At 63.0% G+C, this 27,254-nt stretch overlaps 4 protein-coding genes across 5 annotated transcripts; 3 read left to right on the top strand and 1 right to left on the bottom strand.

Annotated features, from left to right (window-relative positions):
* Positions 1-1,292: 1,292 nt before the first annotated feature.
* LOC133217084 (feather keratin Cos1-1/Cos1-3/Cos2-1-like) lies at positions 1,293-2,186 on the top strand. Its single transcript, XM_061362226.1, has one exon. It carries the CDS (start codon positions 1,588-1,590, stop codon positions 1,891-1,893), a length of 306 nt encoding a protein of 101 aa, XP_061218210.1. The 5' UTR covers positions 1,293-1,587; the 3' UTR covers positions 1,894-2,186.
* Positions 2,187-3,743: 1,557 nt separating this feature from the next.
* LOC133217083 (feather keratin Cos1-1/Cos1-3/Cos2-1-like) lies at positions 3,744-4,637 on the bottom strand. Its single transcript, XM_061362225.1, has one exon. The coding sequence runs from the start codon at positions 4,340-4,342 to the stop codon at positions 4,037-4,039; it is 306 nt and encodes a 101-aa protein (XP_061218209.1). The 5' UTR covers positions 4,343-4,637; the 3' UTR covers positions 3,744-4,036.
* A 2,460-nt stretch (positions 4,638-7,097) lies between these two features.
* ITGA3 (integrin subunit alpha 3) lies at positions 7,098-20,955 on the top strand. 2 transcript variants are annotated; one of them, XM_061362224.1, is made up of 26 exons: positions 7,098-7,335; positions 12,565-12,686; positions 12,775-12,857; positions 13,229-13,478; positions 13,765-13,848; positions 14,055-14,262; positions 15,048-15,241; positions 15,447-15,535; positions 15,675-15,811; positions 15,948-16,034; positions 16,112-16,179; positions 16,326-16,462; positions 16,856-17,002; positions 17,096-17,193; positions 17,367-17,532; positions 17,627-17,695; positions 17,788-17,867; positions 18,134-18,211; positions 18,334-18,436; positions 18,507-18,677; positions 18,767-18,880; positions 19,002-19,115; positions 19,329-19,427; positions 19,525-19,650; positions 20,087-20,245; positions 20,537-20,676. In XM_061362224.1, exons 1-25 carry the CDS (start codon positions 7,142-7,144, stop codon positions 20,195-20,197), a joined length of 3,129 nt encoding a protein of 1,042 aa, XP_061218208.1. In that variant the 5' UTR covers positions 7,098-7,141; the 3' UTR covers positions 20,198-20,245; positions 20,537-20,676. The 2 variants fall into 2 exon arrangements, with proteins under 2 accessions (XP_061218208.1, XP_061218207.1); XM_061362223.1 differs by lacking the exon at positions 20,087-20,245 and having other exon boundaries at positions 20,537-20,955.
* Positions 20,956-22,029: 1,074 nt separating this feature from the next.
* On the top strand, positions 22,030-27,048 carry PDK2 (pyruvate dehydrogenase kinase 2). Its single transcript, XM_061362220.1, has 11 exons — positions 22,030-22,184; positions 23,329-23,470; positions 24,333-24,404; positions 24,583-24,767; positions 24,903-24,992; positions 25,299-25,376; positions 25,468-25,544; positions 25,629-25,727; positions 25,845-25,964; positions 26,323-26,436; positions 26,520-27,048. Exons 1-11 carry the CDS (start codon positions 22,067-22,069, stop codon positions 26,658-26,660), a joined length of 1,236 nt encoding a protein of 411 aa, XP_061218204.1. The 5' UTR covers positions 22,030-22,066; the 3' UTR covers positions 26,661-27,048.
* The last annotated feature ends 206 nt before the right edge of the window (positions 27,049-27,254 follow it).

Below are 27,254 nucleotides of genomic sequence, written 5' to 3'. Positions count from 1 at the left end.
AGCCTTGCACAGAATGGCCTCCTGCCACCATGCCTAGAGAGAACCATACTGTGCCAATCCGCCTATCTGTATCCTCTCCTATAGCCTGCAAATCGTGAGGAGCAGCATTTGGTACATACAACTCGGTAAACAGTGCCAACAAAGACAAATGAGATTCTCTCAATGGATCTCAGAAAACCTGGGAGGAAATGTGCTGCGGCAGAGGGCAAATGAGGAATGGCTGATATGGATAAGAAGCATGTGAAAGAGGTCTGATATGATCAAGGGACCGGCACTTTCCGATCTGCAATCTGTTCTTATAAGGGACAAACCCAACCTTGAGATAACTTCACCCCATCCCACCTCTTTTTCACAGACTCAATTTCCCTCCTTAGTTCAAGCTCCACCATTAAACAGCGCAGCAGCATGTGGACAGGGTATTTGTGGTTAGTACACAACAGTTTCTGCCCATCATGAGGCTCACACAAGGACAGACTGAGACATGTGTGCTCAGGCATAACTTCATGGAACCATGCCCATACCTGTATGTTCCCAGAAAGCCAGAACCATCAGCACGTGGGGATTCGGCTGAGGCAATGCCGGGACCTCACTGGCACAACAGAGCTCAGGTACTGCAGGGAAGGAGCACGCCCCAGACATACTCCTGGTGTTCCCTGAGGATGAACAGAGACTGCAGAGAGAGGGGATGAGGCACATGAGCCCAGCACAGGTGTCCTGAGAGCACTGTTGGTGCTGCAGTAGGCTCCAGCCCTCCCAGCAGAAGCCCATCTGCACACAACAATGGCCTTCCCTCAGAGAGAGCTGAGGGGAGCAAGAGGAAAGGCTGTGCCATGTCCTCTGCTGTGGCAGCCCTTGGGCATGCGGAAGAGAAGCAGCAGAGCGGTGCCCATTTCCTGACACCTTGGCCACAAGCAAGCCCACAGGAATGAGCCAGGAGCACATCCCCTGCCTGCACGGGATGCACCAGCCCTTGATGGGAGGCTTCTGCTGCGCTCACGTGGTTCTGCCTGGAAACCCTTGGGCTTCTCATCCCGGCACTGACAGAAGCCTTCCTATGGCAAAGCACATGAGCCAGGAAATTAAAAGGCAGCAGTGCCGGAAACCGGGACACGGCCCCTGCCATTACCTGGGAGGGTTTGCATTTGCCATGGGCTTGCCAGGAAATTCCTGCTGCCACAAAGGTGCCTGTGGGCCTGAGGCACTGCAGGGCCACTATAAAAGGCAGCCCAGGTCTCTGCTCCTCATCCACTTCTCTCGCCTCCTTCTGCTGGGAATCAGGTGAGTGCGAAGCCTCTTGTGCTGCTGCTTCCAGAGCAGGTCGTTCCTCCCCGTGTGTCTGAGCTGAGCGGGGCTGTGGTAGCGCAGGGCTGGGAGCTGCTTGTGGTGGGAGAGGGAAGGGGAGAGAAGGGCTTGTGCAGAGAGAGGCTGGGACTGAGCTGAGCTGGCTGCTGGGCTTGGAGGTGCTCAGCGTGTGCTGGGCCGGGAGGTGCCTTGGCTTGCCCAGGCTTGGGTGCAGAGCTGCTGCTCCCGTGTCCCATCCTCTGCTTGCCCCTGCCCTGTGTCCAGGTGAAGCTCCAGCATCCAGACATGTCCTGCTGCAACCCGTGCGTGCCCTGCCAGCCCTGCGGCCCGACCCCGCTGGCCAACAGCTGCAATGAGTGCTGTGTCAGGCAGTGCCAGAGCTCCACCGTCGTCATTGAGCCTTCCCCCGTGGTGGTGACCCTGCCCGGCCCCATCCTCAGCTCCTTCCCTCAGAACACCGTTGTGGGCTCCTCCACCTCCGCTGCCGTTGGCAGCATCCTCAGCTGTGAGGGAGTGCCCATCAACTCTGGGTGCTTCGACCTCTCCTGCATCACCAACCGCTACTGCGGCACCAGGTGCAGACCCTGCTAAAGCTGCTGCCAGCATCCTCGGGCAAGGACCTCCACCACCTCCCACCATGGATCTGGACAGGAGATAGAGCTTCGCGGCGCTGTTTCCTTCTCCCACTCTCCTCTCCATTCCTTTCCTGTCTCCACCTCCTGCACCAGCCCAGTGGGGACCTCTTGGCCTCCCTCCCTCCCTGTGAGGGACAGGCAGGCGGACACCCTGCAGGAGCTGCACCGCATCTTGGTGCCTGCCCCTGGTGCTCCCTGGGAGCCACCTCCTTTTCTTCTTTACACTCATTAAAGTTGTGCTGCATCCAAGCCTGGGTCTCTGAGTCCTCCTTCCTTCTGCAGGAAATCTTACTGTCTGCTTCCCCTTGGAGGTGACAAAGACATCCCTGGCTACTCCACCAGCAATGGCCATCAGTGAGACCACGGCTCCAAAAGGTGGCAGGAGCGGTCCTGTTGAGATGTTACTTCCCGAGGACAGCACACAGCCTTGTCTCTGCCTTCCTCTCCCCTACATCACCCAGCACACCAATCTTACATGCCCAGCACACATGGGCACAGGCAGATGAGATCCTACCTCATACAGTCCTTCAGCTCTCCTGGCAGAGCCCAGCCCTCTTCAGACACAAAGGACTGAGTTATCCCAACACTTAGGACTGCTATCAGCCAACCCAGGCTGTCCAGCAGTGTCCCCACTACCTGTGAACCCAGCACTCCCAGGAAGATCTCATCATATTTCAGGTGTTCATCTTCCCTGATCAAATGAATGTGGCTTCCTTAAGAATGCAAAAATATAAATGTGCTTTGCAATGATAACTTGAAAATTTCCTTTGTATTCCTTGGTCTTCAGTCCTGGCTAATGCCCTAAATCCTGACCCCTCTCATAAAATCATAGAAACAATGAGGTTGGAACAGACCTTTAAGATCGTCAAGTCCAACCCTTCCCCAGCACTGCCAGATCCACCAGTAATCATTGTCACTAAGGTCCTCATGTACACGTTGTTTAAGGCTTCTGGGGCTGTTCAAATTGCACCACTTCTCTGGGCAGCCTGTTCCAATTCCTGATCACACTCTTGATGTAGAAATTGTTCCTAATCTCCAGTCTAAACCTTCTGTACTGTAGCTTGAGGCCATTTTGTTTTGTCCTATCACTTCTTACTGGGCAGTAGAGACAGACCCTACCTCATTACACCTTCCTGTCAGGTAGTTGTAGGGAGCCATAATATCCAGACTAACCCCTCCACTTGCCCCCAGGTCCTTTATCTGTTGCTAATCACTCTTGTGTTCCAGGCCTTTCACAAGCTCCACTGCTCTTCTCTGGACCTGCTCCAGAAACTCAATGTCTCTCTTGTAGTGAGGGTCCCAGACCCAACACAGGAATCGAGGTGCAGCCTCAAATTCCCTGGCCCTGTTGGCCAAACTATGTCTGATCCAGCTGAGGATGCTGTTGGCCATGGCTGCCTGGATTGTGGGGATTTTTATCAGCTCCCCATGAGTGTCACCTAACCTGGGGGACTCTGCTGTTACCAGTGTCATTTTCCCAACCAATGAGTTGTCTCAGCCCTGCACACCTGGAGAGAGCTGGGACCTACCAGGTGCTGAAGGACTGTATGAGGTAGGAGCTCATCTGCCTGTGCAAGTGTGTGCTGAGCATGTAAGAGTGGTGTGCTGGGTGTGTAGGGGATAGGAAAGCAGAGACAAGGCTGAGTGCTGTCCTTGGGCAGTATTATCTCCCCATGCCCACTCCTGCCACTCTTTGGAGCCGTGCTCTCACTGTCAGTGGAGTAGCCAGGGATATCTTTGTCACCTCCAAGGGGAAGCAGACAGTAAGATTTCCTGCAGAAGGAAGGAGGACTCGGAGGCCCAGGCTTGGATGCAGCACAACTTTAATGAGTGTAAAGAAGAAAAGGAGGTGGCTCCCAGGGAGCACCAGGGGCAGGCACCAAGATGCGGTGCAGCTCCTGCAGGGTGTCCGCCTGCCTGTCCCTCACAGGGAGGGAGGGAGGCCAAGAGGTCCCCACTGGGCTGGTGCAGGAGGTGGAGACAGGAAAGGAATGGAGAGGAGAGTGGGAGAAGGAAACAGCGCCGCGAAGCTCTATCTCCTGTCCAGATCCATGGTGGGAGGTGGTGGAGGTCCTTGCCCGAGGATGCTGGCAGCAGCTTTAGCAGGGTCTGCACCTGGTGCCGCAGTAGCGGTTGGTGATGCAGGAGAGGTCGAAGCACCCAGAGTTGATGGGCACTCCCTCACAGCTGAGGATGCTGCCAACGGCAGCGGAGGTGGAGGAGCCCACAACGGTGTTCTGAGGGAAGGAGCTGAGGATGGGGCCGGGCAGGGTCACCACCACGGGGGAAGGCTCAATGACGACGGTGGAGCTCTGGCACTGCCTGACACAGCACTCATTGCAGCTGTTGGCCAGCGGGGTCGGGCCGCAGGGCTGGCAGGGCACGCACGGGTTGCAGCAGGACATGTCTGGATGCTGGAGCTTCACCTGGACACAGGGCAGGGGCAAGCAGAGGATGGGACACGGGAGCAGCAGCTCTGCACCCAAGCCTGGGCAAGCCAAGGCACCTCCCGGCCCAGCACACGCTGAGCACCTCCAAGCCCAGCAGCCAGCTCAGCTCAGTCCCAGCCTCTCTCTGCACAAGCCCTTCTCTCCCCTTCCCTCTCCCACCACAAGCAGCTCCCAGCCCTGCGCTACCACAGCCCCGCTCAGCTCAGACACACGGGGAGGAACGACCTGCTCTGGAAGCAGCAGCACAAGAGGCTTCGCACTCACCTGATTCCCAGCAGAAGGAGGCGAGAGAAGTGGATGAGGAGCAGAGACCTGGGCTGCCTTTTATAGTGGCCCTGCAGTGCCTCAGGCCCACAGGCACCTTTGTGGCAGCAGGAATTTCCTGGCAAGCCCATGGCAAATGCAAACCCTCCCAGGTAATGGCAGGGGCCGTGTCCCGGTTTCCGGCACTGCTGCCTTTTAATTTCCTGGCTCATGTGCTTTGCCATAGGAAGGCTTCTGTCAGTGCCGGGATGAGAAGCCCAAGGGTTTCCGGGGCAGAACCACGTGAGCGCAGCAGAAGCCTCCCATCAAGGGCTGGTGCATCCCGTGCAGGCAGGGGATGTGCTCCTGGCTCATTCCTGTGGGCTTGCTTGTGGCCAAGGTGTCAGGAAATGGGCACCGCTCTGCTGCTTCTCTTCCGCATGCCCAAGGGCTGCCACAGCAGAGGACATGGCACAGCCTTTCCTCTTGCTCCCCTCAGCTCTCTCTAAGGGAAGGCCATTGTTGTGTGCAGATGGGCTTCTGCTGGGAGGGCTGGAGCCTACTGGAACACCAACAGTGCTCTCAGGACACCTGTGCTGGGCTCATGTGCCTCATCCCCACTCTGTGCAGCCTCTGTGTGTCGTCTGTCTGGAGATATAGTCATAGTATCATAGAACAGTTCGGGTTGGAAAGGGCCTTAAGGTCATTTTGTTCCAACCCCTGCCACGGGCAGGAGCACCTTCCAGTAGACCAGCTTTCTCCAAGCCCCTGTGTCCACCCTGGCCTTGAGCACTGCCAGGGATGGGGCAGCCTCAGCTGCACTGGGCACCCTGTGCCACTCTTTTAGCAATCTCATTGTAAAAAAATTTTTCCTGTTGTTGAACCTGAATCTCCCCTCTTTATTTTAAACTCATTACCCCTCATCCCATTGCAACAGGCCCTAATAAAATGTCTTTCCCCGTCTTTCTTACAGGCTCCCTTTAGGAATTGAAAGGCTGCAGTAAGTTGTCCTCAGAGTCTCCCCTTCTCCAGGCTTAACTACCTGGATTGGATGAGTGGTCATGGATTTAAACTGAAGGTGGGAGTATTAGACTGAATATAACGAAGAAGCTCTTCCTTGAGAGGATGGTGAGACAGTGTTTGCCAAGGGAACTTTGGCTGCCCCATCCGTCGAAGTGCTCAAGGCCAGTGAAAGAGCCCTGTTTAAACCACAACACCACCTTCTGTCGCCCAGTGTGGGGAACAAAGGGTGGAGATAACGACGGATCTGACCACAATGTGTTATCATTTTCTTGTACTTGGTAGTGCGTGGTTACGATAGGATCGATGTGGTCATGAGATTGAGCTGACGTGTGCTCCGGTCACCTTTGTCCCTCGGGAGCCATCTGTTGGGAGCTATTCACTATTACACCTTTGGGCTTTTCTCCGCAGAAAGAGCCAACCGGTGACAATAAACACCTTCCGTCCTTCCTTCCTTCTTTCCTTCCAGGATCCTCCTTCTCCTCCAGGATAACTACAGTACTACCTGAGAATTGTAAAGATTTTGAATACCCTTTGAATAGCCTTGAAAGCTGCCTGGCTCTTCTGCTGGGAACAAGGTGACAAAGGATGGGGGCAGAGGACAGGGGATGGTGGACAAGGGCCAGGGAAAGAGGACAAGGGATGGGGAAGAGGGGACAAGGAAGAGAGAAAAAGGAACGCGGCACAGGGGACAGCATTGTGTGCCGGCTGACAGCAGAGCTGCCCTTGGGCTGTCCCGTGCTGTCACTCTTTCCAGTGGCATCGTGAGGCGCAGGAGCTGTGCCGGGAGCGGTGACGTCGGGGCGGGGGACACAGGACATCCTGTGCCCCCCCTCACCCCCCCACCCCACCCAGGGTTTCCTGGCACGGGTGGGACGGGTGCGATGGCTCCCGGTGACCTTCACCGGGTTGGGAACCAGAGTCCGCTCCCGGAAAGGTCTCATCCCATCCAGGATCCTAACCCGGGGGAGGTCCCATCCCATGGGGGGTCCCATCCTCAGGGGTCGCATCCCGGGATTCCCACCCAATAGCGGCTCCCATCCCGTGGGGGGTCCGATCCCACGGGGGGTCCGATCCCATGGGGAGTCCCACCCCCAGAGGACCCATCACAAAGGCTTCACCCGGCAGTCCGGGTGGGGGGGTCCCTACCCGGGGGGGGTGGGGTCGGACACAATTGTGCGGGGGGTTCGGGGGGGGGGGGGGCGTGTCGCGTGCCAGCGCGCATGCTCTCCATCCTCCCCTCCCGCCGTGCACGCGCAGGTGTGGCCACGCCTCCCCCAGCCCCCCTCTTCTCCTCCCCGTGCTCGCGCACGCGCGCTGCGGGCCCCTCCCTTCCCGCAGGTACCCGCCGGTGCGGGGGGGGTGCGCGGCCGCTTTAAGGGGAGCGCCCGGAAGGGCGCGCGCCCCGCCCGGCCCCGCCCCGCAGCGCACCGGCCCCGGGGGGGTGCGGTCGGTGGTGGCTGCGGTGGCTGCGGGAGCCGGGTGCGGGACATGGCGCGGGGCCGCCGGGCGCTGCCGGCACCGGGGCCGCGGCTGCTGCCGGTGCTGGGAGCGCTGCTCGGCGCCGCCGCCGCTTTCAACGTGGACCGCGCCTTCCCGGTGCTCAAGGAGGGAGCGACCCCCGGCGGCTTCTTCGGCTTCTCGGTAGCGCTGCACCGGCAGACCGAGCGTCCCGAGCGGAGCCTGTGAGTGAGGGGCGGCTCGGGGCGGGAGCGGAGTCCTCGGGCTTGGGGGAGAGGGATGCGGGAGGTGTGCGGGGCAAGGGTCCATGGGGTAGAGCGAAGGTCCCGGGGTGGGGGGGAAGCGGGGAGGAGGAGCGGGAGGGGCTTCGGGTGCGGACAGAGGGGTTCCTGGGGCTGGGGGGCCCCCCCGCTGGGGTGCGGAGGTGCCGTTAAATCGTTCAGGCGTTTATCGCCTGCCCAGGACTTTGGTTTGCATCCTGCATAGCACGGGGTTCCCTGGGGTTTCCCCCCACAATCAACCATTGGGATACCGGAGCCCCCACCGCAACCCCGCGCTGACTGCGGGGCAGGAGCCCTGCAGCATCCCCCGACCGTGGGAACCATCCGGTACCCGGCGGCGGGGTCCCGGTTCGGCATCGCCCGCGCTGACGCCAGCCGGAGCGGTCGCGTCCCCCCGAAACTCAGGTCGCTGCTGGCCCTGGGGAACTTGTTGGGCTGTAATTCCTGCTGCCAACAAAAGCGCTTTCAGCAGGCACGTTCCCAGTGCGATCCCACCGCCAGCCCTTGCCGTGTCCCCTCCTGTCCCCGCCCTTCTCAGCCGGACCCCCCCGGGCCAGCATTCCCGGCTCCCGTTCCTCATGGCCGGAGGTGCGAGCTGCGTGTTCGTGCAAAAGGGAAGAAGGCGGCGGGGTTGGGTTGGGCTCCTCTCGCTCGAGGGCACAGGGTTTTGCTGGCTCACCCGCCCGACGTGGAGCTCCCGGAGGGCTCCCTTTTTCCCTTCACCCCCGCCTTTTTTCCCTTTCGTTTTTCCCGCCGTGTTCCTGGCAGAGGGACTGGCAGCAGCTGCCGGACGGAGGCATCTGATGCTCCGCATTCCACAGATGCATTTCAGCCTCTCGCCCTGCCGTGGGATGGCTTGTTGTTGCTTCCATCCAGGAGGGAGTGCAGCCATTCCCCATGGAGCAGCAGTGGGCCCAGTGACCTGGGGAACCCACGTTTCCACCAGGACGTGCTGGCTGCCGTCCATGGCCGGGTTCCCTGGCTCTGGTGCCATCAGAGCAGCTGGCGGGGGGACACAGATGTCGCGGTGCTGGCTGGTGTCTGTCTTCTCAAGACATGGGCAGTGGCTGTTGCTGTCTTGGAATGGATATGGGGGGGCTTTGGCAGGCGTTTGCGATCCCCTGGCGTGGGCCACATGGCCTGAGCGTGTCTGGGCGGGATGTGGAGGCTCTGGGAGAAGCCTTTGGAGTGTGAAACCCCCAGGGGATTTGCATCCCCTTCCTCTGGGAGCCCCGCTGCTTGTCCCCATGGGGGACATGGAGGGGCTGTGGGGTGCTGGGCCCATCTCCGCTTCCCCACGGGGCCCTGCATGTGGGCAACAGCCCTGGGGGGCCGTGCAGGCAGCTCTGCCTGTGTGCCGTGGGCAGGAGGGGCCAGGGCAAGTGCAGGCAGCTCCTGCCTAACCCTGGCGTGTGCTTCGGCACGTCCGGGGAGGCACCTGCCTGTTGTGGAAGTGGCAGGAGGGAAATACCGGCATCAGGGTCCTGATGGCCGGGGTTGGACGGGGTTTGGAGCAACCTGCGCTAGTGGAAGGTGTCCCTGCCCGTGGCAGGGGTCGGAACTGGATGGGCTTTAAGGTCCCTTCTATAGGGACGTTAAACATTTGAACCCAAACCATTCCATGGCCATCCAGCCACTGTCCTGCAAGCTGAGGAGCTTCTTCCCCTAGTGCTGGTCAGCATCTTCCCCTGCCCATCCCTCGGCCATCGCAGGTGCAGCGTGGCCACAGCCAGGGTGGGGACAGGAAAGTGATGCTTCCTGCACCACATCCCAGATGGGGGATGCAGGCAGGGAGTTGCCCCATGTTTTTTGAGGGGGGCTCGATGTCTGGTTGCTGCAAGGTGGCTGCCAGAGGTGTTGGGATGGCAGCGTGGAATGGAGGGATGCTCAGAGCACATTCCTGAGCTCCTGAGGAGAGCCGGTTCCTGGCTGAGTGCTGGCGGGGGGCCAGGCTGTGTCCTGTGACAGGGCTCCCCCCCGCCTCCCCTTGGTGTTTTCCATGTCCCAGGGCTGTGCCCATGCAAAGGTCTGTTTGCTTGCTCCTCCCCAGGCCAGGCGAAGGCAAGGTGGGACCAGTGGCGTTATCTGCTGCCCTGAGATTAAGAAACTGCTTTGGCTGCTGGTGCTGGATCTGGCTGCTTCTTAGTTTGGCTTGTGGTTGTGCCGGCAGAACCCAGTGCTGCCCTGGGGATCTGACCCATGGGGGTCCTATAACACCATGAGGAAACTGAGGCACAGTGCATCTGTGCCAGGGAGGAAGGCACAGATGTGGTGGCACCCACATGGGCAGTGTGCTTCATGCTTCAGTTTCCCTTCTGTGTTCATGGGGAGCAGGGGCTCTGCCCAGTGCTTGGGGTCTTCCTGGTCCCTTCTGACTGGCGGGGAGGAGGAGAGCAGCTGAATTCCCGGCTTTCCCTCCCCCTTGCCTGGTTCTCTGCCGATGCCGGGGCTGGCTTGGCTGCGCTCCCCCCAGCTTGGCTGGGCTCCTTGGCAGGCGCAGGGGGGACGGATATGCTGCAGCGGGGCTGGCGCCCGGGGGGTCATCCATCCATCCATCCATCCCTCCCTCCCACCATCCCTCGCTGCCTCCAGGAGCAGCCTCCCCCTCTCCCGCCTCCTTTCCGGCAGGGGCATCAGCAGATTTCCCTGCTTAGGGCTCCCGGGAGGACTGATCATTCCAGGGCAAATGTAGTGGCACTGAGGGGGTTGGTTGGGGCTGGCCTGGAGCTTTGGAGGAGGGTTATGTCAGGGGCACCCTCCAGCTGCCTGTCCTGGGGGGGTGGTTGAGGCCCAGTCTCAGAGCTGAGCTCTGGGGCATCATTGCCAAACCATCCCGCAGCTCCCCCAGCTCAGTCAGTGCCAGCGGGGAGCACCCACACCACCATCATCCCATGTTCCCTGCTTTACCGGGGCAGATTAGGACGGGGCACAGCCTTGCATTCCTGCCTCCCTCCCTTCCCGGCCTCCCCCTCGTGCTGCTGTTTGTCCATCGCTGCCTTTGCTCTGCACTCCGAGCCCAGTCCCTGGGCTGAGCCCCGTCTCCTCATTTTACCCTCAGCCCCCATCCATGTGGCACAAGCTGGTCCAGGCCTCCCTGCAATGGCAGCCCCAGCATCCCAGCTCCTGGTTTTCCCACATGGCAGCTTGGGGCATGCACGGGTGGGGGACGCCTGTGCATGTCCCAGCCCTGCTCTTATGAGGTTTGGAAGCCCCCAGCATCCTGCCCCTCCGGGAGCAGCGCCTGCGGGTGGGCTGCAGCGCCGGGAAGTCTTGGCTGGAGGCAGCAAGATGCTGGAGCCGCTTGGCCCGGCTCTGCTCCCACCCCCCAGGATCAGTGGGGCACAGCCATGGGGAGGGGTGGCGCCTGGGAACGGTCCGGCTGAGCCAGGACCACCGGGGGAGCCCCTGGCAAAGGGCTGAGTGTGTGTTCCTGTGCCCAGGAGCCACGGTGATGGTGGGGCAGAAGGGGGCAGGACAACACCACCACCCCCCCCAAGCTTCTCCCTCCAGCCCTGAGTCACTTCCCCCTGGATAAATGGGGACAAGAGTGACCTTTGTGTGTCGTCCCCCCCATCCCCCAGGTGTCTGGGAGGGGGGTCAGGAATCACGGGAGCAATTCCTTTGTGCCAGGCTGAAAAGAATCAGGAGGACTCATGACCCTCCATGCCCCTACCTTCACACCCAGTGGGATGTGAATCATGCCGGCATCCTCAGCCCAGCATTCTCAGGGGGAGCAGGCACCCCCATACCCCCATTGCACCCCTTGGGGGGGCTTTTCTGCGGCTGCATCCCACCTGCAGCGTGTGATGGTGCCGGAGCGATGCTACCCGCGGTGCCCATCACCGCGGCGTCGCGGCGTGCCGGGGCGGGGGCTGCCTGGGGCCCCACATTCCTCCTGTGCCTGGGCTTTGACTCAGCCTCCTCGATGCTGCCCGGACGCGCCCGCGCTCCCATCGCCCGGCGCTGCCTCCCGGTGGGAGCCGGGATCGCTCCTGTCCTCGCCGCTGTGCGAGCTGAGGACCGGCTGGCTCATCACCCTGGTGCCCTGCGGTGAGGCTGCAGCAGCTCCCTGGGTGCGGAGGGACGCGCTTCCTCTGCTGGCATCAGGCAGCTGTGCCTCCTCCACGCCATTGTCCTCGCCATCCCAAAGGACTTCCCTGCGGAAAGGCTGGCCTTTCCGGAGCCCCCCGGGCACGCGGGGTCCCCCAGCCCCATGGCAGCGCTGTGGATCCTCTGCCCTGGTGCTACCAGCGATCCCCTTGGGGCGTGTGTTGGGGTCAGCATCACCTCAAAGCCCCCAGTGATGAGTTCATATGGAGCTGGGCTGCGGGTGTTGGTTTCCAGCGCGGGCATCCCTCCGTGGAGGGTGATGAACCACCCCTGCATGGCACTTCCATGACTCAGCCGGGATGCCTGTGCCACTCCAGGGCCCTTAGTCACCCCCGGAAGGGCGCTGTCATTCCCCCCCCTCCCCGGGACCCCCTCTGCTGCCTGGATGTGTGGACACAAGCCCAGGCCCATCCTGGGAAGCGGTGCATGTCCTGCGCTGCCTGGAGCCGGTCCCCGAGCTGGGACCCCCGCGGCATTCCCACAGCATTCCCTGGCGCGGCAGCAGGAGCTTGTCTGCCGGACACGCGGCAGCTGCTCAAAGGTTGGCCGGGAAGGGCCGTGGGTGTTTACACAGGAGTGGGGGCCCCGGCGCTGGCGCGGCCGATTCGTGCCGAGCGGCTCCGGTGCTCGGTTTGCAGGCACCAGCCTGAGGCCCTGTTCTTGCACCCCACACCATGCACTGGGAGGGGGGGGCTCAGCCGTGAGCGTGCGCTGGGATTGGGTCCAGCGATCACAAGAGGATGAGTGTGTCCATCAGTCTGTCGCCCACCTCGTCCTGTGCGACCTTTCACTGTCCCTGGGGGTGATGGGCTGGTTGCTGCCAGTCCCATGCATGCCCATCCAAGGGGAACCCCGCTTCCTGGTCTGGAGATGGGGCTGGGTCTGCCCCCTGTTATTTGGGGGTGTTGAGGTGTGACATGCTCTAGGAAGCAGCTCTCATCCCCTTTGAGCACCTCCAGGCCACCTTCATACCCCACCGCCCTCTCCATGGGGCACCCCCAGAAGGAGGCGTTGGGGTGGGTCCTCCATCACCCACCCACTCCCTTCTCTCTGCCCCCCCAGGCTGCTGGTGGGGGCCCCCCGAGACATGGAGCCAGTGAACGGCACACGGACAGGCGCTGTCTACGCCTGTCCCCTTACTGCATCCACCAGCGACTGCCAGCGCCTTGACATTGAGCTGAAGAGTATGTGGGCACCCCAAAACACCCCCTGGCACTTGGGGGCCCTGCATAGTGGGGGGTCCCCCTCTTACATCGCCTCTTCCTCACCCAGATGAGCCGGACAAGGCCATCATCGATGACATGTGGCTGGGGGTGACAGTGGCCAGCCAGCGGCAGCCGGCGGGGAGGGTGCTGGTGAGTGCATGGGCGCCCTGGTTCTTCACACACGTGTGTGCCAGTGCGAGCTGGCACCTTGCGCATCCCCAGGGAGCCTCTGCTGCTTTCACATGGGCCTTGAATGTGTGCCCAGCGTGGTGATGGCAGGCGGGGGCTCCACTGCCACCTCCCTGTCCCCATGGGTCAGGGCTGTGGGGTGATGGGGGGATTGGACCCTAATCCCAGTCACATGCACTGGTGCCAGTGCACAGGATGGTGATGTACCCTATGGGCCATTGTGGCAGGATAGGGCTGCGGCGCAGGGGGTGGGCAGAGGTAGCACAAGGGGTGGCGGGGGACATAGCCCCTTGTTTTTAGGGTGCTGCAGGCGATGCTGGCTGTCCCCACAGGCCTGCGCTCACCGCTACACCAAAGTGCTGTGGTCGGGCAGCGAGGACCAGCGGCGCATGGTGGGCAAGTGCTACGTGCGGGGCAATGACCTGCGCCTCAACATCAGCGACGAGTGGCAGACCTACCACAACGAGATGTGCAACTCCAACACGGACACCGACGAGACCGGCATGTGCCAGATGGGCACCAGCGCCGGCTTCACCGCCAACATCATCTACTTTGGAGCGCCCGGCGCATACAACTGGCAAGGTGCGACAGGGGGTGGGCAGCCCCTTCCACACCATGGTTATATCCCCTCTGCATGCAAGGGCATGCTCTGTGTGTTCATGTGTGTTCATGCGCCTACATGTGCACGGTGTGCAAAGCATGTCATGTGTGCATCTTGCCATGTGCTTGTCTACGAGCCCATGCAAACACATGTGTATGGGCACGTGTGTGTTCGCATGCACTGCAGGCATGAAAGGGGTGCAGGTGCCGAGTTAGGGGCGAGGGGCAGCTCTCCGCTGTGGGGTTAACCCCCCCTCCACCATTGCAGGTACCGACTACATGCTGCAGCGGGAGATGTGGGACCTGCATGACTTCTCCTACCCCAACAAGAAGAACGGCAACACCTACATAGGTGGGGGGCAGTAGGTTAGGGGGGCTTCCCCCTTGGGGGGGGTTTGGGGTGAGGAGGAGGTTTAGGGGATGTGGAGTGCAGGGAGGCCCTGGGGATGTGAGCAGGGGTGCAGTGGGGACACTACGGTGGTGGACGGTGTCATGGTGGGGGACATGGGGTCTGGGGCTGTCGGGGGGTCCCCATCTCACGGCAGGGTTTGGTGGCAGGGTACACGGCAGAGGTGGGCAGCGCGGTGCTGCAGCAGGACGCGGTGACGGTGGTGACGGGCGCTCCCCGGTACAAGCACATGGGCGCCGTGTACCTGCTGAGCCGCAGCCCCCAGCAGACGCTGCAGAGGAGCCTCCTCCTGCCCGGGCACCAGGTCGGCTCCTACTTCGGCAGCGCCGTGGCCCTGGCAGACCTCAACAATGACGGGTGAGGGCCGGGGGCCAGGACCCGCCAGCTTCTTGGGATGTGGGGGGGTCTTGCTTGGGGCATCCTGCGGCTCACAGTGGGGTCTGTGTGGGTCTTAGGGTGGGTTAAGGAAGGGGATTCTGCCTCTTGCTGCGCTCTGGGGAGACCCCCCCTGCGGTCCAGATCCAGCCCTGGGGCAGCAGCACAAGAGGGACCTGGAGCTGTTGGAGCGAGTCCAGAGGAGGCCGTGGAGATGCTGCAAGGGCTGGAGCAGCTCTGCTCTGGAGCCAGGCTGAGAGAGCTGGGCTGGGGCAGCCTGGAGAAGAGAAGGCTCCTGAAGGGGAGACCTTAGAGCAGCTCCAGTGCATAAAGGGGCTGCAGGAAACCTGGAGAGGGGCTTGGGACAAGGGATGCAGGGACAGGGCAAGGGGAATGGCTTGAACCTGCCCGAGGGGAGACTGAGCTGAGCTCTTAGGCAGAAGCTCTTCCCTGTGAGGGTGCTGAGGCGCTGGCACAGGGTGCCCAGAGAAGCTGTGGCTGCCCCATCCCTGGCAGTGCTCAAGGCCAGGTTGGACACAGGGGCTTGGAGCAAGCTGCTCCAGTGGAAGGGGTCCCTGTCCTTGGCAGGGGTTGGAGCTGGAGGAGCTTTAAGGTCCCTTCCAACCTAAACCCGCACAGCTCTGGTGGTGGTGATGGGGGTTATGAGGGGAGTCATCTTCTGGCTCTGGGGGTGGTCCCCACCATTTCTGGTGTCTCGGTGGGGTTGTGCTGCAGCCCTAGCCCTGACCGGCCCCTCGGTCCCGCAGGTGGCAGGACCTGGTGGTGGGAGCTCCCTACTACTTCCAGCGGAAGCAGGAGGTGGGGGGGGCCGTGTACGTCTACATGAATGAGGTGGGGGGGTTCCAGCCCCACCCCAACCTGGTCCTCACCGGCCCCAGCTACTCCGGTTTCGGCTTCGCCGTGGCCAGCATCGGGGACATCAACCAGGATGGCTTCCAGGGTGAGGGGTTTGGGGGCGGTGGGGAGGAGCCTGGTGGGGGTCTTTGTGTAAGAGGGGATGTGGGGGGTCTCTGGAGAGGGCTGGGGTGAAGAGAGGGAGATGAGGGGTGTTTGATGTGTTCAAGGAGGAGAGGGGGTGGGTTGAGGTTGGGGGGGTGGGATTGGAGAGGGGGTGTGTGGGGCTGACCCTGCTCTTCTCCCCACAGATATCGCTGTGGGGGCCCCATTCGAGGGGCCTGGCAAGGTTTACATTTACCACAGCAGTGCAGAAGGGCTGCTGGAGAAACCTCGGCAGGTAAGGGCCCATGGGGAGCCCATCACCAGGGCTCTGGCTCCTATCGGAGCATCCTGTGCTTTGGGGTGGGCTGCAGTGGGTACATCCCCAGCTCCATGGGGCTGGTGAGCAATGGGTGACCCCCCTGCCCCAAATGCAGGTGATCAGTGGGTCAGACCTGGGACCCGCCAGCATGCAGACCTTCGGGTACTCGCTGAGCGGGGGGCTGGATGTGGATGGGAACTCCTACCCTGACCTGCTGGTGGGCAGCTTGGCCGAGAGGATCGTCCTGCTCAGGTAAGGGAGCAGGGACATGGGGGTCCTGCAGCCCCCTGCCTGCCCCAGCACCCGCAGGGGTGCTTCTGGGGCAGCAAGGTGGGCGTGGAGCAATGTGCCAGGGCGGGGGGCTCAGCTGAACCCCATCTCTGCCCAGAGCTCGGCCTGTGATCAACATCCTCGACAAGACCTTCACGGTGACCCCCAGCAAGGTGGACCCAGCCCAGTGCACACCGGAGTCCTGGTGAGCCCCATCCCTCACCATGGTGGGGTCCTGCTGGGGGCACGGCTTCACTCACAGCCCTTTTCTGCCCCCCCCAGCATCACGGTAACCGTCTGCTTCTCCTACAACCAGAGTGCTGGAGACCCCCGGTACAAGGAGAAGATCAGTGAGTGCCCGGGGTGCAGGCCTCAGTGCCTGTGCATGGAGGGATGCTCAGCACTGGTGCAAGGAGCGGGCACCCATGGGGACATGTGCACACAGGGGGTTGTGTGTGTTGGAGGCAGCACCCACAGCACCCTGCTCTCCCCGCAGCCCTGGAGTACACCCTGGAGGCTGACAAGGACCGGCACCCACCCAGGGTCAGGTTTTTGGGGACCCACTCTGCCACCTACCACGGCCTCTTCCCCATGCCCGAGACCCGCTGTGAATCCAAGGAGCTGCTGCTGCTGGTGAGCATGCACCCGTGTGTGTGTGCATGGCAGGTTGCTCTACATGGGCACTGGAGCTGGGGAACCGGCTTCCAGGAGATGGGGAGAGGGGTCATGGAATCCCAGACTGGTTTGGGTTGGAAGGGGCCCTAAAGCTCAGCCAGTTCCAACCGCCTGCCACAGGCAGGGGCTCCTTCCACTGACCAGGCTGCTCTAAGCTCTGTCCAACCTGGCGTTGGTGGGGTGTGGAGGGTCCTGGGTACATCAGGGCCAGGAATAGAGGTAGAAACCATCCCTCCATCCCTCCTATGAAGAGTTTGTTTGGTATCAGGAGTGGGGTGTGAGTAGGAGCTGGTGGTGCCCCAGACGTGGCCAGGGAGCTGGGGCTTTGCTGTGACTGCTGCCACCCTGCAGGACAACATCCGAGACAAGCTGCACCCCATCGTGCTCTCCATGAACTACTCTCTGGTGGAGAAGCCCAGGACCTTCCAGCTGGGTCCCCTCTCCCTCGACACCTTCCCCGTCCTCAACCAGGACCAGTCCCACGAGAATGAGACCAAGGTGCTGGGGGAGCGCTGGAGGTGCTGGGTTGGAATCCCAGTGAGCCCAGCTGGGGCTGGAGGGAGGCTCATGGGGATGTCTGTGTCCCTCCAGATCGAGTTCCAGAAGGAGTGTGGCTCTGACAACAAGTGCTACAGCAACCTCCAGCTCCAGAGCAGCTTTGTCACTGACCAGAACCAGCCCCTGCCCAGGTGAGAGCAGCTCCCTCTGGGTCCCCATCCACCTCCACCACCCGCTGTGCCGTCCCCATGGGCACAGGTTACCCCCCAGCCCTCCCCGGGCCGTGCCAACGGACAGGGCAGAGGTGTCTCCATCCCACTGGGATGGGCCGCCCGTGTGCTGAGCAGGGCCGGTCTCTGCGCAGGCTGAACGGGAGCCAGGTGCTGCAGTACAGCCGGGACGTGCGGAAGCTCCACCTGAGCATCAACATCACCAACGTGCCCACCAGCCCCGCCAACGGCGAGGACGCCCACGAGGCGCTGCTCAACGTCACGGTGCCCGCCAGCCTCCTGCCCTCCTCCGTGCGCCCGGTACGCGGCCCCCTCCCTGCTGGAGATGGTGCAGGACCAGGGTGGGCTTTGCTGGGATGTTCCTAACCCCCTTCCCTCCCCTTCCCTTCCCTAGAGCGGGGCCTGCACCTTTGCAGAGACGGTGTTGTGCGAGCTGGGCAACCCATTCAAGAGGAACCAGAGGGTGAGTGCTCCCCCCCAGCGACCCCCAGCTCTTCTGGGGGCTTACAGGCTGGTGAGGGCCCGGCTGAGCTGCTCCATGGTCCTGTGCTGCAGGCAGAGCTGATCATCACCTTTGAGGCCATTGGGATCATGCTGGACACACGGGAGATCTTGGTCTGGCTGGATCTGTCTACGTGAGTGTCCCTGGGTGGGTGGGAATGGGATGGGAAGAGGGTCCCTGGGGCGATGCTGGCCTCTCTTTTGCTTGGTGCAAGCACAGTGGTGGTGGATTGGGATCATATCCAGCGGTGTTGCTGGTTGGGAAGGATGGGAGGGCAGGCTGGGCTCCTGGGGTGGGCAGGACGGGCACCTCACTGCTCCTGCTGGGAGGGTGGGAGCTGCCCCATGCTGCCTGGGGGCTGTTTGTTGGTGGGAGATGCTGACCTCAGTGCCTTGGCAGGCAAAGCACCCAGGAGGACCTGCAGCCTGTGCTGGCCAGGCTGCTCGTGGACTACAGCATCCAGTCCTCACTGACCATGTGAGTGCAGCAAGGCCGTGCCCCCCATCTCCGCATCCCCTCCATCACCCCACCGGGATATGGGGGGCGGGCACAGCCCCTGGTGCCCCACAGACGGGTGCCCAGAGACGCTCCATCCCCAGAGCCCCATCGCACGTGCAGTCCCACTTCAGCGGGTCGGTGCTGGGCGAGTCAGCCATGCGGGGGGAGCAGGACGTGGGCAGCCCCCTCGCCTTCGACTTCCAGGTGAGTTGGGGGGTGGCCAGCACAGGGGGGGGTTGGCAGACTCGGGCTCATCCTTAGCTCTGCTCCGCAGGTGAGCACCAAGGGCGAGTCACTGGGTGCCCTGGGCACCATCCTGCTGGGCTTCGAGTGGCCCTATGAGATCCCCAATGGGAAGTGGCTCCTGTACCCCACTGAGATCCTCGTCAACAGCAACGAGACCTGCGAGCCCCCTGGGGGGGTCATCAACCCGCTCAACCTCACCGTGAGTGCCCGCTGTGGTGCAGGCTCGTGGCCCTGCCCCACTGCACGTGCAGAGCTGAGGGTTCTGATGGGGCTCGTCTCCCCCCACAGCTCCTGCAGGACCAGGCTCCATCCCGGCACAGGCGGCAGCTGGAGGCCTTTGACCCGGTGGAGCCCCCCATCACCCTGGCCACCGCCAAGAAAGCCAAGTCAGAGGTGCTGCTGGTGAGTGGGGTCCGGCGCTATGTGCCCCATGCCAGGACCACCGTGCACACTGATCCTTGGCACCAGTGTGGTGCATCGGGGACCCTGGTCACCCCTCTCAGCCCTCCTCTTTACCTCCCAGAGCTGCTCCAAGGGCACAGCTCGCTGCGTGTGGTTCGAGTGCCCCCTGCTCCACACGCAGCACCCCACCACCTTCAGCATCCGCGCCCGGGTGTGGAACAGCACCTTCATTGAGGTCAGTGCAGGGTTCCCCTGGAGTCAGGGCTGTTCCCTTGGGGATGGTGCTCAAACAGGGCACCAGGTTTGCCAGGTCTCAGCTCAGAGGCTAACACCCATTCCTTGCCCTCCCTTCGTCTGTGTCACCCGTCCATCATGCATGTCACCCCCATCATCTGGGTTCCTCCCATCATCTACGTGTTTTCACCCCCTCCTCATCCCTGTCCCCCAGGAGTACAGGGACTTTGACCGGGTGAAGGTGGACGGCACAGCGACGCTCTTCCTGCGGACCCACGTCCCCACCATCAACATGAGGAACCATACAGTGCGGGTGAGCAATGCCAGAACCTCTTGCTGGGACACACTGGGAGGGACTGGGGCCACTGGGAGCTCCTCCCCCAAAACAAGGCTCTCCTTGGCCCTTCCAGTTCTCGGTGGACGTGGACTCGGAGCTGATGGAGGAGCAGCCGGCCGAGATCGCGCTGTGGCTGGTGCTGGTGGCAGTGGCGGCCGGGCTGCTGCTGCTGGGGTTCATCATCCTCCTGCTCTGGAAGGTGAGGGGGTGCGGGAGCCATGCCTCAGCCTGACGGGCTCATGTCCTGCTGGTGCCATCCTCCCCACCGGGCAAGCAGCGGGTGGAAGGTGACCCCACAGTGCCGGGAGGAAGGTGCCGGGCTCCAGAGCAATGAGGAAGAGGAGCAGAGAAGCCCCCAGTGCAGAACACTTTGGGAGCTGCCAAGGAACCCACCCAAAGCAGGGCTGGATGATGCTCTCCTTGCTGGGTGGCTCCAGCCCTATGGAGCTCCCTGGGGACCCCACTCTCTGCCCAGGAAGGGTTGGGGAGGGGGGGCTGCAGGGCCACCCACCCTGCAGTGAGCATCACATTGGGCCGAGGGTGCAGTGGGTGCCCCCCCAACCCTGCAGGGTGGCCAGGACCCCTCCGTCCCCTCTCCCCTCACCCCCTGACCCCCATCCCCTCCTTCCCCACAGTGTGGTTTCTTCCGGCGCGCCAACACGCGGGCCATGTACGAAGCCAAGGGGCAGAAGGCAGAGATGAGGATCCAGCCGTCGGAAACCGAGCGGCTGACGGATGACTACTAACGGGGGGCAGCCCCACTGCCCCCCCCGGGCGCCCGCGCCACCCGCCTGGTAATGCCCCATGGGGGCCGCCTACAGCAGCATCCTCCTCCTCTTCAGCCTCTTCTCCTCTTCCTCATTGCCTCCTCTCTCCTGCCAGGTCCCATAGGGTCCCTGTGGGGCGCAGGGGGCTCCGTGGGGTCTCTCCGAGCAGCTCCAGGACTGCTGCTCCCTTTGTCTCTGCTCTCCACCAGCTCTGGGCTCTCTCCTTCACGCTCCGGTGTCACGCCGCAGCCCCACGCTGACCCTTCCAGCTCCACGCTGACCGCTGTGTCCCCCCCTTTCTTCTCCCTGTCCCCACAGTGTGACTTCTTCCAGCGGACCCGCTACTACCGGATCATGCCCAAGTACCACGCGGTGAGGATCCGGCAGGAGCAGCGCTACCAGCCTGGCGGCCTCCTGCCCCGCCGGCGCAAGAAACACTGGGTGACCAAGTGGCAGGAGCCGGAGAAGTACTACTGACCCCCAGCCCCGTGCGAGGGGAGCACCAGGGCCGGTGTTGGACTTTGCACAAGTGCATCTCTCCCTGCCCCAACCCACCTCCTGCCTCGGACGCGGCTGCATCCCGGCGCAGGCTTCCGCACGCTGCTGTCTGCTTCGCCGGTGTGCGGCTCAGCTCTTGCACACTCGTGCCTTGCACGCTTATGGGGACGAGCCCCAGATGTGCCCCCTGTGTTCCCTGACGTGACTGCTGCTGGTCTCACCGAGTGCCTTCCCCCTGCGCACACTCCTCCCGCAGTGTTCTCGCATCCATCCCTGTGCATCCATCCCTCTTCCCTCTGGCTGGGTGCCTCCACCAGGGCTACATGTGCGGTTGGGGATGGTGGGAGCTCGTTCCTTCCCCTCCCTCCCTCCTCCAGAGCAGTGCAGGGGTCTGATTCTGCATGTTTACCCCTCTCTCCAGCCTGCATCTGCTGCAGCTTTGCCTTGGGAGGGGGGGTGTGCAGAGCACAAGGCCGTGTCCCCCCACCCCGCAGCCTTATCCCCCACAGGTCTGTCCTGCCCCGTGGATGCTGCCCCCGGGGTTAAGTTGTTCTGTGTCTTGTCGGTTTTGGTGCAGTCGGTACTGGGAGCTGGGGGGGGGTCCTGGACCCTGCCCCCTTCCCCTTTTCCCACCAGGGCCCAATAAAGCCTCACTCTGGGATTTGTAACCTCTTGTCTCCTCTGTGTCATGGATGACAGTGTGATGGAGGTGGGAAAAGCATTGTTTGGAGGCGGGTGTCTGTGTCCCCAGAGCAGGTGGAGGGAGGGGATTCTTCCCCTCTGCTCTGGTGGGCAGACCTGTGTGTATTGTGTCCAGCTCGGGGGCAGCAGCACAAGAGGGACCTGGAGCTGTTGGAGCGAGGCCAGAGGAGGCCAAGGAGCTGCTGCGAGGGCTGGAGCAGCTCTGCTCTGGAGCCAGGCTGAGAGAGCTGGGCTGGGGCAGCCTGGAGAAGAGAAGGCTCCTGAAGGGGAGACCTTAGAGCAGCTCCAGTGCCTAAAGGGGCTGCAGGAAAGCTGGAGAGGGGCTTGGGACAAGGGATGTAGGGACAGGGCAAGGGGAATGGCTTGAACCTGCCCGAGGGGAGACTGAGCTGAGCTCTTAGGCAGAAGCTCTTCCCTGGACACCTCTGTTCCCCCGGGTTGGGGGGGGATGCGGCGGCTCCGCTGCGGGGTTTAAGGGGTTACAGCGGTGGGCGTGGCCATCATCGAGGGGGCGTGGTCGCGCCAGTCAGGGGGCGGCACCAACGCGGGGGGCGTGGCCGGCGGCGGGCGGGCGGTGATTGGCGCTGCGGCGGGGCCGGGGCCGGGGGTACCGGTAGCGCCGGGTCCCACCGGTCGCACCGGGGCGCGATGCGGCTGCTGCGGTGCCTCGGGCGCCGCGCGGCGCTCTCCGGCGTCCCCACCTACATCGAGCACTTCAGCAAGTTCTCGCCATCGCCGCTCTCCATGAAGCAGTTCCTGGATTTCGGTAAATACCGGGATACCCCCCCCCCCGGGAGCTCCCCCCGGCACGGTACCGGGATACACCCGCTCCGGCTGCACCCGGCCAAGGGCCGTGAATCCCCGGTCGGGGGCGGGATCTCCGCGCCCCACCCCCTGGGAATGCACCACCCCCCCCGGTAAACAAACACCGAGCTGGGGGTGTCGGTACCGGGGAACACCCCCTGATTCCCGGTTATTATTTAGCGGTTGTTACCCCCCCCCCTCCGGTGCTCCCCTCCGTTCCTTGTGTCGTCCTGTTCCCTTCCTGCTCTTGGGTAAATAACCGGCGCTGGGATCACCCTCTCTCGGTACGGGCTCCCATTTGCCCCCCCGTAACCACTCTCAGTGGGTGTTACCCCCACGGGCAAACAACGGCCCGGGTAAATCCCCTCACCCCCGATAAATACCCCCCGCTCCATCATGAGGTGTCTCCTACCCCCGCCGGTAAATAACCCCCTGCGTGGGACCCCCAACCGGTGCTCAAGCCAGCCCCAAATACCCGGGGGAGGGGGGGAATACCCCAGCCGTCCCTGCACCCATCGTGGGCCCCTCCTGTCCCCATTCCCCTCCCACGGGGTTTAATGTCACTGCTATATTTACCCACATCTCCCCCCGCACCATCCCAGGCCGAGGCTGGTGTCTGCACCCTGGGAGTCCTCACCCCCCCACCCCGGTTCGGCACCATCTCCCCGGCACCGGGACCCCCCATGTCCCTTGTCCCCGGGGACATGGCCCCTACAGGGGCTCCGGGACAGATTTGCCCCCCTGTCCCCCCCCCCTCCTCGCTGGCCACCGCATCCTGGCTGAACACTTCAGTGTCCGGGTGGCATCGGGTGTCAGTGACCAGCTCTGTTGGTGGCCCAGGTCCTTCTCCCCTCCCCATTGCCCTCAGGGGGTTTCCAGTCACAGTCTGGGCCATACTGGGCTGTACTGGTATCCCAGCCTGCCTTCTCCAAACAGCTGAGCTCTGCCCCCCCCCCAGCCCCTCCAGTGTCCCCCTCCAGCCAAGAGCAGGACCTGGCTCTGCCCCAGTCCCCCCCAGTGTTCCCCAGCAGGAGCAAAGCCAGCGCTGGGGCTGGGGGTGTCCAGCCAGGGCTCAGCCCAGTGTCCCCCCTCCATGTCCCCTCCAGGCTCCAGCAATGCCTGTGAGAAGACCTCCTTCGCCTTCCTGCGCCAGGAGCTGCCCGTCCGCCTCTCCAACATCATGAAGGAGATCAACCTGCTGCCGGACCGCGTCCTGCGCACCCCCTCGGTGCAGCTGGTGCAGAGCTGGTGAGACGGGGGGGGGGGGCTGGCACCCCATCGCACACCGCCTCGGCTGTGTGGTCACCCCCCATCTCCGTGGGTGCTGCTGCCACTGTTGTAGCTCATGGGGGTCCCACCGCTGGCGCTTCTGTTGTCCTGCTGTTGTCACCCAGAGGGGTCCCAGCGCTGTCACCTCTATGGCTCCCCATTGGCACCACAACCCCTGCCAACGCCGTTGCCGGGGGTGGTGGGGGGGGTCCCCACCAGCGCTGCACGTCCCATCCCACCGCCGCCACCGGTTGTCCTCCGCACGCAGGGCTGGCAGGGCAGCACCCAGCCGGTGCCACGCCACGTCCTTGGCTGACAAGGTGCCAGCGGGGTGTTCCCGGCCATTGGCAGGTCACTGGTGCCACCTCCATGTCCTGCCCCAGCCTCCTGCCCCCTAAAAGGGATGCACGTCCTCAGGGGGGGCTCTGCGTGTCCCTTTAAGCACCGTGTCCCCCCCCCCAGCACCATGAACCTTCTCCCAGTGCCGCCACGTGATGAGTTGTTTGTGCAGCGTCCTCAGCTCCCCTCTTGCAGTGACTCTCGTGTCCCCATGCTGGAATGGTGGCCCTTGGGGACACAGCCCCTATAGTGGGGTGGGGGGCTTGAGGGTCACTGGTGGGGGAACATGAGGGCTGCAGACTCGGACCCCCAACAAGCACAGGGTGGTTTCATGGGGCAACAGCTTTGTCTTTGGTGGGGGGTCCTGGTTGAGGGGGTCCTGAGCCCCTCTGGCTCAATGGGCAGTGCTCAGAGCACCCTGTGCCCCCCTGGCGTGGGGGACCCAGGGTGTCCCCTCTCTGTGGGTGGCATCAGGGTGGAAGGTAACCGGCTGCTTCCCCAGGTACGTCCAGAGCCTGCTGGACATCATGGAGTTCCTGGACAGGGACCCCGAGGACCAGGCCACCCTGGGGCAGTAAGTTGGGGGGTAATACCCCTTGTCCTTGATTTTGGGGTGTCACAGAGGGGCCCTGGCACCCCGCAGCATCCCCAGACTGTCCCCACCCCACAGAGCATCCCAGTGCCACCAGCTCCTGCAGCTGGGCTCTGCGGGAACCCGGTGCCCTCCAGCTTCATCCCTGTCCCCTCCTCAGGTTCACAGATGCCCTGGTCACCATCCGCAACCGGCACAACGACGTGGTGCCCACCATGGCGCAGGGGGTCATCGAGTACAAGGACGCCTATGGGGACGACCCCGTCTCCAACCAGAACATCCAGTACTTCCTTGACCGCTTCTACCTGAGCCGCATCTCCATCCGCATGCTCATCAACCAGCACAGTGAGCGCTGAGGGGACCCCAACTGCCCCTGGGGGTCCCCTGCCTCGAGCATCTCCACCAGTCCTGGGCATCCCACCCCAGCCCTGTCCCTGATGTGCCCTCTGGGGTACCCACTGCTCTCTGTCCCCCTGCCAGCACTGCTCTTCGATGGTAGCACCAACCCCGCGCACCCCAAGCACATCGGGAGCATCGACCCCCACTGCAACGTGGTCAATGTGGTGAAAGGTCTGTGGGGACTGGGGGGCTTCCCCTGCATGGGGGGACTGAACTGGGGGGGGGGTGGGGGTGTTGAATGTCCTCCTCGTCTTCCCTTTGCCCTGGGATCTGCCTGTTTGGGAGCTGCCTGTTTGGGAGCCATTTGTGTCATGAGCTTGGGTAGGCCTCAGCCAAGGTGTCCCCTCTGCTCTGGGGTCACTCCAGAAGACCCCCAAAACCTCCTGGGTCTGGAATGGGATGGGGAGTGAAGGGGACCCCAAACACGGCCCCTGCCTTCGTGCTGGGGGTGCTGACCCTTCTGCCTCCGCCTCCCAGATGCTTACAACATGGCCAAGCTCCTGTGTGACAAGTACTACATGTCCTCCCCCGACCTGGAGATCGAGGAAGTGAACGGTGAGGCCAGGCTGGGGCTGTCACTGTGGCAGGGGGTTCTTGGGTGGCTCATCTGGGGTTGGGAAGGACGGCGCTCTGCTCTTCCCCGCAGCCAGCAACACCCAGCAGCCCATCAGCATCGTCTACGTCCCTTCGCATCTCTACCACATGCTCTTTGAGCTCTTCAAGGTAACCCCGGCCCCATAGCGTGCGGGTGAGGGGGAGCAGCAGGGAGGGTACGGAGGGGTCCCATAAACCGCTCTGTGCCTGCAGAATGCCATGAGAGCCACGGTGGAGAGCCATGAGAACAGCCCGCGCCTGCCGGCCATCAAGGTGATGGTGGCCCTGGGTCAGGAGGACCTCTCCATCAAGGTACACCAGGGACCACCAGCTCCATTGCGGGGGGGGGCCCTGACCCCATCCTGGGGACACTGTGGGTGAGGGGCTGGAGCGGGGCTGTCACCCCCCTCCTGTCACCCTGTCCTGCAGATGAGTGACCGGGGCATGGGCGTCCCGCTGCGTAAGATCGAGCGGCTCTTCAGCTACATGTACTCCACTGCTCCCACCCCGCAGCTGGGCACCGGGGCACCCACCGAGGGAACCCCCCTGGTCAGTGCCATGGGGGCCCCAACGGGACAGGGGGATGGGGGACAGGGAGCGGGTCTGCGGAGCGGGGTGGCACAGGGACTGCTGGGGGTGGCGTGGCCATGTTTGGGGGTGCTTGGGGGGTGGCTTGGAGATGTTTAGAGGTGGCTTGGGGGCATTTTGGGGTGCCTGGGGGTGACATGGAGATACTTTGGTGTGGAAGGGGGACCTTTAGGGTGTGCCTGAGAGTGGTGAGGTGACCACATGGACACTTGAGGTTTGCTCGGGTTGCTATTAGGGTGCTGGGGGGAGGTTTGGTGTCCCCTTGGGGTGCACACCCTAGCTCTGGGGACCCCCACCCCATCTCTTCCCTCCACCCCAGGCTGGATTTGGCTATGGCTTGCCCATCTCCCGCCTCTACGCCAAGTACTTCCAGGGGGACCTGCAGCTCTTCTCCATGGAGGGCTTTGGCACCGACGCCGTCATCTACCTAAAGGTGGGTTCTTCCCCTGGGACGGGGGGGCCGTGTCCTCCGGGGGTGCACGGGGCCCTCCTCATCCCCCCCCGTGTCTCCTGCAGGCCCTGTCCACAGACTCGGTGGAGCGGTTGCCGGTCTATAACAAGTCGGCGTGGCGGCACTACCAGCCCAGCCAGGAGGCAGGGGACTGGTCCGTCCCCAGCACCGAACCCAAGAACACCTCCACCTACCGCGTCCCATAGGGCCCCCCGCGGGCACGCTGCCCCCCCAGGCTGTAGATAGCCCCTCCCCCAACTGCCGGGGACCCCCATAGCCCTGGGGTGGTGGTGAAGCATCCCAGTGCTGCCTCCCCTGGCACTGGTTGGGGCTCACTGGGAAGACCCTGAAATGTGGCGTGAAGGGGTCCCAGCACCCCCCTCCTGCCTTGGTGACACTTAGGTACGTAGCTGGGGATGGTACTGGAGCAGCATGGAGGGGTTATAACCCCCGCTGCCCCACACGCACCCCCCCACCTTGGCATCCACCCCAGGGCCAATGGGGAACTGGTCCTTTCCCAGTATGACCAGTAGTACTTCCCTGTCCATCCAGCCCTAACTGGGGGGGGGACTGGGCCTGTCTGCCCCCGCCCCGCTCCCAGCCCTGGTATTGCACTACTGAGCTGCCCTCACCCACGTGTGCCCCCCCCCCCACCCGCTGTCAGTAAATTGGATGTTCACTGAGCTCCCAGTGTGGTGTTTTGGGGTCACCCCCCCCGCACACCCCCTTGGTCACTGCCCGGTGCCTCAGTTTCCCCACCCAGGCTGGGGAGGGGGCTCTGGTGTCGCACCCCCCCCCCG

Source organism: Neopsephotus bourkii, unplaced genomic scaffold (assembly GCF_033783945.1).
Source record: "Neopsephotus bourkii isolate Nb327-2 ecotype Australia unplaced genomic scaffold, CSIRO-AGI_Nbou_v1 NB_1090, whole genome shotgun sequence".
In the NCBI taxonomy this organism is placed as follows: domain Eukaryota; kingdom Metazoa; phylum Chordata; class Aves; order Psittaciformes; family Psittacidae; genus Neopsephotus; species Neopsephotus bourkii.
The sequence above is the reverse complement of the archived record's forward strand: the minus strand, read 5'-3'. Positions and strand labels throughout refer to the sequence as shown.

What these genes read in the sequence shown, in the direction of transcription:
- ITGA3 (XM_061362223.1), top strand. Translation starts at nt 7,142, where the DNA reads ATGGCGCGGGGCCGCCGGGCGCTGCCGGCACCGGGGCCGCGGCTGCTG. An exon ending in GAGCGTCCCGAGCGGAGCCT is followed by an intron (nt 7,336 to 12,564) that starts GTGAGTGAGGGG and finishes CTGCCCCCCCAG; the next exon opens with GCTGCTGGTGGGGGCCCCCC. An exon ending in TCAACCCGCTCAACCTCACC is followed by an intron (nt 18,678 to 18,766) that starts GTGAGTGCCCGC and finishes CTCCCCCCACAG; the next exon opens with CTCCTGCAGGACCAGGCTCC.
- LOC133217084 (XM_061362226.1), top strand. Translation starts at nt 1,588, where the DNA reads ATGTCCTGCTGCAACCCGTGCGTGCCCTGCCAGCCCTGCGGCCCGACC.
- LOC133217083 (XM_061362225.1), bottom strand. Translation starts at nt 4,342, where the DNA reads ATGTCCTGCTGCAACCCGTGCGTGCCCTGCCAGCCCTGCGGCCCGACC.
- PDK2 (XM_061362220.1), top strand. Translation starts at nt 22,067, where the DNA reads ATGCGGCTGCTGCGGTGCCTCGGGCGCCGCGCGGCGCTCTCCGGCGTC. An exon ending in GTGCAGCTGGTGCAGAGCTG is followed by an intron (nt 23,471 to 24,332) that starts GTGAGACGGGGG and finishes CTGCTTCCCCAG; the next exon opens with GTACGTCCAGAGCCTGCTGG. An exon ending in ACGCCGTCATCTACCTAAAG is followed by an intron (nt 26,437 to 26,519) that starts GTGGGTTCTTCC and finishes TGTCTCCTGCAG; the next exon opens with GCCCTGTCCACAGACTCGGT.